This window comes from Rhea americana, unplaced genomic scaffold (assembly GCF_003343005.1).
Source record: "Rhea americana isolate MKP2758 unplaced genomic scaffold, rheAme1 scaffold_12, whole genome shotgun sequence".
Taxonomy (NCBI): Eukaryota; Metazoa; Chordata; class Aves; order Rheiformes; family Rheidae; genus Rhea; species Rhea americana.
The window spans coordinates 588,727-603,365 of NW_028185261.1; the positions used below are offsets into that span (position 1 = coordinate 588,727).

A 14,639-nucleotide genomic window follows, 5' to 3' on the forward strand; every position below is an offset into this window, starting at 1 on the left:
TTGTATTAGGTACATACTTAAAATGAACCTTTTCCCCCACCAGATGGAAACTGTAGCCTTTTGGAGGAAAGAGATGTCATCCAGGAACTGGATGAAAACTGTTACTGTTATATGCAAAACAGAACCATGCACTTACAATACATTTGGTCAACTGTTCAGGTAAGAGTCTATTTTTGGGATCATGCACATATGCAGTACTTTCCCTATCAGAGTATTTGATCCATGAGCAAGATCAAAGCTGTATCTCTGTGTATAGTTGGTTGTCTTAATGGTGTAGAGGTAGGACCATGATAAAACTACATTATAGTACTCTGCTCCTTCACTTTGTATGCAGTGGAGATTTGCTCTCTCTATTAGAAGAATGTCAACCAGGCTATAGTGTTATAGTAAGAGGTCAAACATCTACTTCGTGTTGCGTATTATTTTGTTACATACCTTTTCCACTGATGGATGTCTGTAACAAATATTAAACTCTGTAACAGACATTTTTGCTTTTCATCAAACATCAAACTTTTAAATCTGAGGATAAAATACAGTTCTGTGGATCACTTACTGTAGCATTGCAGGCCAGAGTGCAGGAACAAAAGGTACATTAGATCATGACCTATAAAAACCAGCAGTAGCAGTATATTTCTATTTTGCAAAGTAACAGAGGGTCTTATAAAAAACAAGTTTAGGACATCAGTCTTGAAATATAAAAACCTCAAAACATTGAAAGTAATGACAGGGTGGTAAGGAACAAGCTGAGTATCTGTTTGTTCCTTTATTTTCTGGCAAATATTTCACTGGACAAGGGAAGGAAACAGTTTTGTTTCACATCTGTTGGAAGAATTGCTTCTGATGTAGAAGGAACAGGAATATCTTTTTATCTGTTCCCAGGACTTTTTTCTTAGGAACATGCCAGAGATGTTTTTGTGCATGGCAGCAGATTTTAGGCAGTGAAACCCTCCAGCAGTCATGTAAGCTTTCTCTAAGTGCTTAAAACCAAGAAGTTCAGATTTTTGCGACAATAAATTGCTTGCTGCCATGCTGTTTTTTCTTTTAGTAGAAGCCTGTTTTACTACCTATTATAGCACTTTTTTGTGGATGGGTCTTCGTTGTCCAATATGCCCTATTCCAAAAGTTCACAATCAATTGTAGTCTTCAAGTAGATCATCCCATCTCAGAAGATGGACAAGATCTGTTACAGTTTTCAGGGAGAGAGCACCAATATGTGACCCCAAAAGACACAACAGGAACATCCTTAATATTTTTTACTTGTGATATATTCTATATTTCTTTTCCCTCTTCTGTCCCTAACACAAAGATTGTGTTCTTTTCTATGAGAAAAGCAAGTTCAATTTCTTGTGGTTCAGAAGTGGAATGGGAAAGAGTGTGACCATCCACAAAATAAACGATGGTCAGTCAAATATTACTAATTTTGTTAGCTTTGTAGGTGGGCAAATATCACAGGTGAAACCAAACCTACAGAGCCTTTGAATGGATTGAGGCCCATCAGAAATGTGTTGACTGTGAATTCTCTGAATAACCTTTGCTTATGTGTTCTCTGAATAACCTTTTAAGGTCCAAACTGTATATAGTAGAATTAAATAACTAACAGAAATAATTGAATTAACATTTTATTCTCTAACTCTCAATACTGATTTTCATTATCGTATGCATGAATGATATGCTTTGCGTTTCCGAAACAAAAAAAACCCAATGGTTCTGAGCTACTTCTACAGGTATTTTGTTATTGTTTGATTTTAGATAAAAGTTAACAGCACAGAAGTGTTCAAGTTTGTGCCTATTTCAGACAAAAGCAACTGTCGTAATTCAGAAACCGTTTTTGAGTTTACTGCATGTGCTGTTCGAATCTTCTGGCAATCAGAGACATCTGCAGAAACTTTAATAAACATAAAACAATATGGAGAGGATATTTGTTTCAAAATACAGCCCTTCAAGAACGAACCATACATTGTGAGTGTAAAACGAAGAAGTAAGTAATAATGCTTCCGGTTTAACTTACCAATAGTTTAGTATTGCAAGTGTTAATGAACACTACTTACGTAGGAAGCTTGGACTTTTCTGTTAATATATATATAAAGTTAACATTTCAGATTGAATTAACCTAAAATCCACTTTTTTTTCCCCCACTTTTTAGTGCTAGATGGAAAGATCTTGTTTTTGTTTGTAGCTGGAATTTTTCTGTTCCATTTTGCAAACAGTCTTAGCAGGTAAGTACTATCCCCTGTGTTTTGACCTTCTTTCCCAATGTCTGTGCATCTTTTGTCTGTTACCTAAGATAAAGATGCCAAACAGCTGTTCTTTGGGACAGCTGGAAAATATGGAGAAATATATTTAAACTTCTTCATATCATTTGTGTATAGACAGATTGTACTATGCCTTGGAGTGTTGTAGTATACTCATCACATAGCTATGTTGGGGGTCTTTAGATTCTAGCTTCCTGCACTTGTGAGAAATTATGGGAAACACCTAGACAATCCCGAATGAGCAAGTGTGTGTGGATTTAGAAAAACTGTCTTTTGTAGATGAATGAGTTTAGCTGAATGCTAAAGAATGCTRTATGTATTATAAATTATGTGTTCCTGCAGGAAGAAATGCTTAGAATGAGGTCATGTGGGGCCTGGTTTGTCTCCACCTTGATGACAGCCTTTTCTCATTGTTCTTTTGATGCACATTTTGCATAGCTTGTAAGCGAGATGCTTCTTATTCTAACAAAATACTTGCCCCAGGACTTCAAAGCAAAATGAATCAGAAATTAATCGTCAGTGACATCTTTAAAACAAGCAGAGCAGCAATAGGTTTTATAGAGCTAACTCAGTRTTAGACTTTGTAAGTCAGATTCTGTACAAACAATGTTAGAAAACCTTTTTTTTTTAACAACATTTTAAATTAAAGAGTTCACAATTGTATATATAAGGAAACAAGATGAATAGAAACTAGAAATTCAATAGAAGCAGAAAGTGTGAGCGTTAAGACAAACTTGCAACCTGTGACTTTAACACCCCAGTGACCTTATGATATTCTTTAGGAATTTTTCTAGCATGAATTTAAAATCTATACAAGATATTAACTATATTATTAAAACCGCTGATTTAGAGTTGTGTTCTTACTGAAGACCATTACTGTCTTTTAAAAATGTGGCATTTCTAATCAATTGCAATTTAGTAAAAACCTCTTACAGTATTCTCTCTTGTTCTCTTACAGAAGCCCCAAGTTCTTTTACCTTTCTGGAATAGTACTGGGTGTTCTTGCTCTGCTAGTCTTTCTCCTGTTGACGCTTAAAAGATTTATTCCAAGGGTAAATCTACATTAACAAAATAATCATCATCATCATCACAACATAGGATGAAAAGAGTCTAGATCCAGATTCTGACCTTGTTATGATTCTGTGGCCAGTAATCCCACTGAAATGGGTGCAGGATTGCCTGTATCAAGGCAATCAGGTCAGAATCATAGAATCAGTAAGGTTGGAAGGGACCTCTGGAGACCATCCAGTCCAACCTCCCTGCTCAGCAGGGTCACCTAGAGCAGGTTAGACAGGGTTGCATCCAGGCAGGCCTTGAATATCTCCAGAGAAGGAGACTCCACAACCTCTCTGGGCAACCGGTTCCAGTGCTCCGTCACTCTCACAGGGAAGAAATTCCCCCTCACRTTCAGGCRGAACTTCCTGTGCTTCAGTTTCTGCCCATTGCCTCTTGTCCTGTCACAYRGGACAACAGAAAAGAGTTTGTCCCCGTCCCCCTGACACCCTCCCTTCAGGTACTTGTRCACATTGATAAGATCCCBCCTCAGTCTTCTCTTCCCCAGGCTGAAGAGGCCCAGCTCTCGCAGCTGTTCCTCATAGGGCAGATGCTCCAGCCCTCTGATCATCTTCGTAGCCCTCTGCTGGACTCTCTCCAGTAGCTCCCTGTCTCTCTCATACTGGGGAGCCCAGAGCTGGACACAGTACTCGAGATGAGGCCTCCCCAGGGCTGAGTAGAGGGGCAGGATCACCTCCCTCGACCTGCTGGCAACACTCTTCCTAATGCAGCCCAGGATACCATTGGCCTTCCTGGCCACAAGAGCACATTGCTGGCTCATGGTCAACTTGGTATTAGAATCAAGTTCTAATTAGATTTAAAATGAGCTGGAAACTGTTGATGCACAAGAAAAGTTTATTCTGAAACCTGAACTGTTTTTATTAGAGTGCAGCTAAGCTTACTCAAACCATAGCTTTAGTGGCAATTGAACAAATTGTCTTCTATTCACCAGAGAAAATTCATCTCAGGGCAGATACAAACTTTTCCTTCATTTCACAAAACCTTTAACTTCATGCATTGTTGTCACATTTCTGAGCTATGTCAATTGGAGACACATTGCAAGAGGATGTAATGGGCTCATACCATGACACTGGGACATGTACACAAATACCGAAATGCCGTTGCTCCACTTAAATTTGACATTGTTTAGTTGTAGCATGCAGAGCACTCTATAGTGGAAGTCTAACACAGATCATAAGCCCAGTAGGTCTACCAAATATCACATCTGCTTTTTGCTTGGGAAGTCCCTTGCACACAGTGGTCCTAATTCTCACTCAGATTTTTAATGCTACCATCATATAAGTAACTCTCTGCCTAAGATATTCTCTTTTATTTTTCCCCCCTTTTTTCCCCTAGTACAGTACCTTTTGGATTTTAATGAGTGGCTGCTGGATGTCCTCACTGTATTTCATTTATTGTTTTAAAGAGAATATGCAGTGGTTGTGGTCTGAACACAGGAACTACGTGTTAGGTAAGAGACTGATCAGAATAATCAGAAAATGCACTGCATATTTTGTGTTGATTTAATGGTCAGATTAACACCTGCCCATAAAAAATGGCTCACATTTATTATTTTTTTTCTCCTGAGCTAGAGATGTTGGAATATTCTGAAGGTTCCTAATCCACTCAAATGATCATTTACTCTTCATCAACTGTAGTGGGCCAGTAGCAACTTTAAAAGCAGATTTTGTCTGTATTATTTCTTCATTAATTTGTCATTTCATACTCTCCTCATGACAGCAAAAGGTTAGCTGGACAGGCTTGCATTTTGCTGGCACTGGGAAATGTGGATGCACAAATTGATAATTGGATGTGGCTGCAGGGGCTGACAAACCTGCTGATTTGGCACCTGCTTTGACATTCTCTCATGAAAGGATTCTTGTGCGACTCAGAGTGTTAGCTAAAGGCTGTTCTTACATCACCTGTGAACTTTTTGCACACATTTTAAATACAAAACATATTTAAAATAAAAGGTACGTCTCATGTACCTATAGGGCAACACAATAAACAGCAGGCTATACTTTGTCAACCAGCCTACTAAAGCATATGTAGATAGCTTACACCTTTTCCTCTATGTGATTCTTTCCTGTTTCCACAGGATATTTTTTGGCTGTTGGAATTATAAGCTTTGCCACTTGCTATCAGCATGGACCACTTACCAGTGAACTGAGCATAACCTTCTTCACATGGACACTACAATTAATAGCCTTTGCCTTGATTTATTGCGGTGTCACCATACCACAAGTTGCATATGCAGTAATAGCAGTGAGCCTCTGTTCAAAAGGCCTGTGTTATCCCCTTGGTACTGCTTGTCACATAGGAAGGTTTGTATGTATTTGTAAATATCCAAATCTGTGTATCATCAGGAGATATTAGAAGTTAATAATGAAAAAAACTTTACAATTCATGAGCTTCTAATGCTAGTTCGTTCTACCAAATGTAAAGCTATATTAGGAGACATTTAAATCCATAAGACACAGAATTTAATTGCTTTCTAGTTGGCAGTTCTAACCATGAATTTTATTCTGTGGAGAAACGTGACTGTGCTCTTAAGTACAAATGTAGCACCTTCTAGTCTGCAGCRTATGGTAACCAACACATTTTTGTGTGATTGATTAGACTGCAGCAATACCATCTTGGTTTCATGCGTTGTGATACAGAATTTACAGGTAACTCGCACTGAATCTTGCGCAATAAAGCAGTATACTGTTACCTAGGAAGCTGATGTTAAACACCGATGGTTCTCGGAGGTCAGTGGGCTATCAGTGTCAGGCAGAGTTCAAGTATTAAAAATCTAGTTCCACCAAAGTAATGTTTTCCACTGATTTTAGTATTCCAGAGTTGTTATCAGAGATGTACTTGTCTACCTTTACTGCATGGCAACAGTTATCATTGTGGAGAATTCCAGCATGTTCCTTGAGCCCCTGTTATACAATGTGGCATTTGGAATTTGAACTACTTGCAATACAGTAAATGCTTAGTTTGCTAAGCGTTTTAGTTAACATTATTGGAAGATGTTTGATCTTCCTGATCTTAAAGTGTGTTTTATCACAAACACACAAATGAAAATTCTAAAAAAACCCCACCAAACAAACAGAAAAACCCCAACAATTTACAGCTGCTTGTTACCTTCAGTGATGACATCCTGATTAAGAGAGTCTTTAGTTCAGACTATTCCATGGCTGTGCACTTCTGCTGAACCTCAAAGAATCAGAAGACGCAAAGGCTATAACTGGCATAATCAAAAGAATAAAAAACAAATACTAATTTATTTTTTAGTCTTTGACACATTGTTTAATTTTGAAGAACATATTGCTTTGCTCTTGTATTATTTTTAGATGTTTGGGTGTGGATTAGGTTGAAGCTTTGTTGTTTTAGGTAGAATTTGTCATTTGTCAAAGACTGATTGCACCAGCTGAAAAGTACAAACTGTTTCAACAGCAGCATATAGGATCAATGCTTACCTGGTGTAAGCAGGCTCAACTCACTCTGAAATCAACAAGATAYGGTTAGGATTTGACAGAAGTCAGAACATGTGTGTTTTACTTTGATACACTGTGGTTTGTTCTTCACACAGACCCCTTCTTTTCAATGATTTGATGCTTCTGTAGAACCAAAAAGCGCTGAAAATAATAGCACTGCAATCTCTCTTGGGGAATGAGGATGCCTTTTCAAAATCAAGAAAATTTGAAGATTTTTTCCCGTCTTTTGAAAACATTAAACAGTAGCACCAAACTTTGAGCCCGATATGGCCAAGATGCACAGTTCAGAGCACAGATACAGAAAGATGCACGTTATATATAAATATGTGTGTATGTATATATATAYACACACACACACACTCATTTTCAGATGCACAGAGACCAAGATAAATAGTTCAGAGCAGCASATGTGTCAGTACAACTAAGAATTAATCTTTTATTATCTGTTATTAAGATCAGTACTGATCACACTAAGCCAGCAAGACCTTTGCTATTTGACCTAAACAAGGGCTGCAGTTCATTCTTGCCCTACAGGGAAATAAGAGGGAAAGTTGAACGCTGATGGTTGGAGCAGGTGTTTTTATACAGAGCTGAAAGTTTTATGGGCATCCAGCCCTTGCTTATCTTAGCTCATCATAACATTTAAATTGAAAGCAGTCGACAGAAGGGAACAGAACATGGCACACTTTCTAATTGATATCTAATTATATTATACATTGCTACGCAGCAGCTAAAAAAACATCAGATTGTAAACATTTTGGCCTCAGACTACTCAGTTGTGTAATTTAAAGCAAGATTTCATAGAAGCAATCTAGTAAACAACATGAACAACTCATAACAGACTTAGAGCATTGCTTATCTTCAAAGTTACATATGCAAACTGGCTTTTGATTCAGCCTGTGTCTCTGCACAGACACATTTTCCATATTGCACCTAAAAATGTCTGAGCAAGCAGCCATCTATTTGATATTTATGAGGTTTTAGTCCATGCATACACAATAAAGTATTTAGAAGGACCTGATCCAAAACTCAGTTGAAGCTCACTGGATATCTTTCTGCAGAATTCTACAGTTTTGGATGAGACCTAGAATAAACAGGCTAACAAACATCATCCTAAAATTTTAATACAAGTATGTGGCTTTTCCTCCAAAGAGGAAAAAGATGATGAATGCATGTTAATAGTAGATAGTAGATAGTATCAAAAATAGTATCTACTATTACAGAGCAGTTATTAGGTGGACTGCATGTGTGGCACCAGAAATATATGCCAGAAGACATTAGAAGTACTAATTGTTTTCATTTTATTTTAGAAAAATGAAGAACTACTTTAAATCACAAAAGTTACTGATTAGATACCTCACTGAAGAAGAATATAGAGAACAAGGTGAAACAGAAACTGTCAGAGCTCTGGAGGAGCTACGTTCATTCTGCAGGAACCCTGAATTCCCATCATGGCTAGCAGTATCCAAACTCCAGTCTCCCCATAGGTAAGAAAGTCTGGCTTTTCTAAAACAGTAACTGTATTGTATGGGCACTAGCACAGCAGATCCAAATGCTACTTCAAGCATTGTTCCAGGTGAGTTTATCTTACATACAGTTAGACTTGGAATTAGCTTTATCTACTTAGGTAATCCTGCTACAGATCACAGGCACTGTGATATTACTTGTTGGTGATATACTTAATTTTTGTTCCCCCTCTGACCATAAAATCTGGAGAGTTTGCAGAGGTTCAAAGCTAATTCATAGTAATGGCAGCTATCCTCAAACCTTATACGCTCCCTGTAGTGGCTCTGCAAGTTCCTACCTAGTGACCCAGGGGGCTAACAGTGAAATGCCCTCTTATTTCTGTAGCTTTAGGAGCAATACTGATATGTTCTGTAAAATTGGGGCAGGTTGATGATAACTTGCTCAAACGTTACCAGTATTTAACTTACTGCAAGCCAACACAGCTAAGGAAACCTAYTGCTTCCTGGTATCAACCAGTATCTAAGAGTAAGAATACTATGTAAACAGCAATATCTGCACCTAGGAAGTATAATGAAGAGAGGAGCTGCTCCAGATACAGCTCAAGAGACGAATTTAAGACAAGTAAGAGTTGTGAAGGGTCTGATAAAGGCGGCAAAAAAAAAAAAAAAAAAAAAAAAAAAAAAAAAAAAGCTTGTAGAAAATAAAAGTTGATGTGTACCTTTTTCAGTATCAGAACTTTTAGGAGCAGAGTTTCACGCATTAGCCAGCCAAGCAAGACTTGGCTATTACCCCAGAACCAATTGTCACAAATTCAAAGGAGCCACCATCAGCTTGGCATTTAATTAGTATAAATTTAAAACTAGTTTCAGAAGCTCCATCTTCCTTGGATGGACACACATACAGCCCCCCTGCCACTGTTTATGTATTTCCTGTTAAACTATCTTATTTTTGAAGCTACTTGCATTCTGTAACATTACTAAAAGATATAAAAAGTGAAAATTCAACTTCAGTTTTGTAAAAAAACCAACCAAGCAAACATGCCAAATGCACAAAACAAGCAATTGAGATATGTATTCTCTGGTTAATTAGTTAATACTATTTGTCAATTTAGTTAATATTGTTCTTTATTTTAGTTCATTTAAATTAATCTTATTACAAATTATTCACCATAAAAATACAAAAACAATGAGAACCAGCAGAGATCTAATTAAAATTTGAGTATCTCTTCAAGCTTTCATTAACTATCTGAAGATAATTCAACACAAAGCAAACTTGGAAAATGGAGCGAGTCCAACACCTTTCTCTGTATAGGCTAATGATGCTATGAAGAAGAGTGAGGTAACACATTCATCTCAGAGAAATGTTGAATCTAAAATGTAAATTATTGATCAGTTTACCAGAAGGTAAAATATAGCTGCAGTTCCTTTTCCTTACATTTCTCTGATGCTGTTGACACTTACCCAGATGTCAGAACTGCCATCTGTTTCTGTGCATTTGCCAGAAACCTCCAGCGCCATTCTGACTGTATTTTCAATACAGTTGTCCACTGAAAATACGATTTATTGCAAACTGAAATGTAGAGACAGTGTTAAGTTCATGCTTTGTTCTGCAAAGCCTCTAGTTTGGCATTTACTTGGAACAGTTGCAGAATTCCCAGTCTGCAGTCACCAAAAGCAGAAATTCTTCCACGAAACTTTGCCTCAGCTTGCCCAGAGTATTTGGCATCAGAAGCAAGGTGATCGCACAGGAATGTGGGAGCGTTAAGGTTTTACCCTTTTGCCTTCATTAACAGAATGCCAGCTTACCTGAATTCTTACAGCCTTTAATCTCAAATACACTGTTAATTTTAATTTTGGAAGTTAAAGTACCATTCACCTAAGTACAGGAGAGGGACAGTTTCTTACTCTGGATTACCCCATGAGCACTGACAAGGTGAGATTTCAAAGTCAGATCTTCTTGCTTAGTCACAAGATCTTGCAGATGGCTTCTAGAAGAGCAAAAGCTACTTATTTAGAAAAGAATGGAGACAGAAAGAAGATATGGGAAAACAATGAGACGTGTTCAGAGTTGCTGCCATTCTTTGCTATTGACTCTATTGTGCGTGACTCCCTAGCTTATGCTATGATTTCCCTGTACTGCACATGGATATGCCCTCACAACCTCTGTGTTTAACTGGCAGTACTTCCTGCATTTACAGTGTATTTTTACTTCCCAACTGATCACTTCTCTTTAAAAAATCTGGCAGGTTTGCAGGTTTTGTTCTGGGATCTCCCCATGTCTCATCTGCAGAAACGAAGGCACATGATGAGGATTATGGCATTGGAAGCGTCTTCCTGGAACAGCAGCTCTTTGACACAAGGGTAGAATCAGAGCAGGGTGAACCATCCAACTCCATCTATGAAGAAGAAAATGATGAGGATGAAAATGAAAATGAACAAATTTCATTTCCATATGGTACTGAGTTCTGCTGAGCTTTGGAAAATACCCTAAAAAGGAGACATTCTTCCTAGAAAGGAAGGCTACAGACCAAGAACTCACTCTCAGTGATTTCTTATAGATGCCAGGGAACAAGCAAGCATCTTTGAAAGATTTTCTTTTATCACTGATGTGTCTGATTAGAGCAACAGAAGAAAGTCATATAGGCTTTTCAAGTGAAGAGGATTCTCATGCTATTAGTACTTTAGCTGCAGAAATAAACATTGCTTATTTCCAAAGCAAGTACTGGCAGCAGCCTGTACCACGCTTTGTTTCCCCAAGGACACTACCTCTTGAAAAGACAGAATCTGTTTTGCTCCATTTCATTGTTAAGTCCTCTGTGCTGCACAGTAGAAGAAGGGGAAATCATTATTAATGCTCTACTTTTACCAAGGGCCCTACTTGTTAACAAATTGTATAATGCTGATAGTATGCTGATAAGCCAGTTCTATTATTCATGCAGCTTCTCAGTGCTAAAGATCCAGAGAAAGTTAACACAGCTGAACATGCTTTGTTTGCTCTTCTGGCTAGGCTTGCTTTTTTAGCTTCATTTTTGGCCTCCCACATTAATTTTAAGCTGCTCTTTGGAACCCTACCTGACTTCATCCCTCCGCTTGTATTACTCTATTCTTTGTCTCTGTTCTAGTTATGCTGTACTTCGTTCTTTCTACATTTTTATTTCTTCACACTTCTTCCCTGTTCCACAGGTCCCCTCCACTGCATCTTTTCTTCAGTCTTCTTCTCTAATTGCTTTCAATTTCTATGTCACCTTACCTCACAAGGGTACTGCCCTCCATTCCAGCCCTCTGAACAGCCCAGGAAAGGTAACAAAGCCTGAGGATGTTTCAGCTGCTTAGAAGAACTGCTGTCAGTGAGGCCAGACTGATGCTATAATCATGTAATTGGGAATGACCCACATACAGCCCCACTATCTTCAGAGTATTCAGTGGTTAGCTTATTCAATAAAAAGGAAAAAAGAAAAAAACATTCTTGACAAAACAAGGAGGGAGAAATACCTGACTCTTCCCTCTTCTTCTTAGCCCCTTCTTTGGGACTTACAACAGAAGGTATGTGTGTGAGGAGAATAAAGAGAAGGTGGAGAACTTCATCATGTCTCTTACAGCTTAGGTATTATACAATACTAGCCTAGGGGATATATCATCTCACCTCAGTTCATCTGTCTACAGGGGTCATTTTCTTCTTTTGTTCTTCAGGCTTTCCATATATTCCTCTGTCTTCACCCTTGCTGGTTCGCTTTTATTGTCTCCAAACTTCAGAAAGCAAGAGACATTAATTTTCTCTTACAAACCCTCCAGGAACTGCCAGTGGTGGGAAGCAGTTTACTCTCCAGAAGGGCATTTCAGACCAAAATGCATCTTCTTTGAAAGGAATACCTTTTCTTTGTAGCACACCTACTGATGCAGCACCAATGCAGTGGTGCATGGCTATCTGATTTCTCGTGCATGTCTGGACAAGGGAAAAAAATCTGTTACCTCCAGTTAAAGTCCTAAAAACTACCACCTTACCACATTCCAAGAGCTCCTCTATACAAAACATGACTCAGATTGAATGCTTATAAGCATCACTTAGATCATTCTTCCTCCTTTGTATCATTTTGAGGTAGCTTTATTTTAAAAAGAACTTTTCATTTTATAGTGAGAAGAACCTTAACACCTTTTTGTGCCATACATTTAGAAATACACATGCACAGTCTATAGCATATTTAGGGGAGAGAAGCCCTGTCAGGTCTGTGATCAAAAACGTTCACTTGTAAGCCAATAATATTCAAAAATAGATAGAACAATAGTGTTCTACTCAGCAAGGCCATGGGCAGCAAGAAACATTCCAGTCACCTCTAAGAGAAGCTGCTGCTCAATTCACAGTTATATTGCCATCTGTATTCCATCAGTCTGGTTTGACTGGGTGGGTTCTGTCACTGGCAAGAAGTTAGAAGTATTAGTTGTTCTGAAAACTGAGGGAGCCCCATTACCTTTGATGGTTTGAAAGAAGGATAGAAACTCCCCCACTGGAACAATGATCTTAGTAGACTGAAGATTTATTTCATCTTTCCATGTGTTGCCCCTGTGAAAATGAGATACTCAAAAAAACAATTACAAAATTAATCAGAAAGGGATTCTTGCAGAGATGTCTTAATTTTAAATCTATTTCTTCCATGTTATAAAGCATATTTCTTCCATGTTATAAAGCATATTTCTTCCATGTTATAAAGCATATTTCAGTATATTTCTTAACTAGCTAAAAACTGCTGATCATGAGATCGGAGGCCAAGGAGGAGAATCAGATTTTGTCCTAGCTTAAACTCACACAGTCTCTCTGGACTTTCTCTTTTTACTGAGTTGGTGATGACTGTCCTTCCATAGATACATATAGTATGCATTTATACACAATAGGTAAAATATAATCTTCATGTATTATTTGGATATATGATACGCTAAATGAAAAAGCCCAAACAAACTATGCAATTTTTTGGACTCTTTTCCTCTTACTATTTTTTTTTAAGAAAAATATCAGGTACACCTACTCTAAAGTGGAAAGACCACCACCCAAGTTTTACATAGTTACAAAGCCTGTCATTTACCAGAGATGGGTAAATGCTATCCAGACTACAGCAACTACTAAGCACATCCAAAAGAAGTATAGCAACATATTGAGAAAGAACTTTAGTGAATAGCTAAGAATGCTGATACTGACCTTAAAAATCTTCCCATGTTTGTTTCAACATTCGAAGCATTTCATAAACAAAACCCAACAAAACTGATTGCTGCCATTTGAGGCCTTTACCAACAATGAGTTTACTTGTACAGTGCTCCTATGATATATGGAGATTACACAGGTTTGCTGAAACACAATTATTAAGTGCTTTGTAGTGTTCATCCAGAACATCTGTGAACAGAGTCTAGATGTTAATCCAGTGCCTTATCCATTACAGAAGTGTTTCTTCCTTAACGAAGGATTAATTACATTTATTTTCTATTTCACTGTGTTTAAAAAAAGTTAAAATTGCATATTTAGTTTGCATTCGTGGTGCAACATACTTGATGTACTGTCTTTTGCATTCAGGATTTTTAAATAAAAGTATTTTTTCAACTGTGTGGTCACCCCCCTTATGTATTTACTCTGTTCAGAACAGTAGGGCACCTAACAAAAAGGAGCCAAGTAAATGAATACATGTGTTCATGTACTTAAGTCTTCTGCATCACAGCAGATTTGAACAGCAGCTGTATATTGGCTGTGGTTGCCTCAAATGGAGTGGGTCCTCTACCCCAAATGCATCTGCCTGCAGGAATTTGCTTTACTCATTCTCCATTTGTAGCAGATCCAAACCACAACAAAGCCRAAATTGTAAGATTGTAAGTGAGGTCTGGTAGTTATACACGTGGGAACAAAACTTTCCCTAAGATTTCTCTTTCATGACTTTTGTACGCACACAAGTTAAGCAGCTGAAATAGTAAAAACTGAACTTCCCTATACCTAAAATAAAAAATAAATTCCAGGCAAATGTGCTGCAGTATAGAACAGATGTATTAGTGCAAACATATTTAGTTAATCAGAAATATAAATGGGAAGTTTTTCCATACCAGCATTTAGCGGCCTCTTTTTCCTATCTTGCTAGAAGACAAACTTAATTCAGCTTTTACTTTCACTCATGTCCTGAGAAGAATTTGCCCACTCTCCTATCAGCCTGTTTACAGTGCATTTAGATGTGCATCCCTTAGATTCACCTCACCCCACAAAAGGCAGTTTGTGCCTACAGTCACATTTTATCACCTTAACGGTTTTTAACACCGTACCAGATAGTAGCTCCCAGGTTCTAGGTTAACTATCCTTCAGGTACCTTACAAAAGGTAATTACAATTTAATTATTTTCGATTCAGGTGATTTTGTTCGC

The 14,639-nt window shown here is 37.8% G+C and overlaps 1 protein-coding gene across 3 annotated transcripts in view; it reads left to right on the plus strand.

The window, feature by feature from the left end:
- NEMP2 (nuclear envelope integral membrane protein 2) overlaps positions 1–14,639 on the plus strand; it is a 21,769-nt gene continuing 7,130 nt past the window's right edge. The window contains exons 1-8 of one of the 3 annotated variants that reach the window (XM_085321407.1): positions 3–159; positions 1,750–1,978; positions 2,144–2,216; positions 3,211–3,304; positions 4,662–4,776; positions 5,404–5,629; positions 8,098–8,274; positions 10,500–13,837. In XM_085321407.1, coding sequence (XP_085177533.1) covers positions 112–159; positions 1,750–1,978; positions 2,144–2,216; positions 3,211–3,304; positions 4,662–4,776; positions 5,404–5,629; positions 8,098–8,274; positions 10,500–10,725 — 1,188 coding nt within the window. In that variant the 5' untranslated portion in view covers positions 3–111 and the 3' untranslated portion in view covers positions 10,726–13,837. Of the gene's footprint in view, positions 160–1,749; positions 1,979–2,143; positions 2,217–3,210; positions 3,305–4,661; positions 4,777–5,403; positions 5,630–8,097; positions 8,275–10,499; positions 13,838–14,639 lie in introns of those variants that run through there. The other 2 variants (XM_085321423.1, XM_085321417.1) reach the window with 2 other exon arrangements.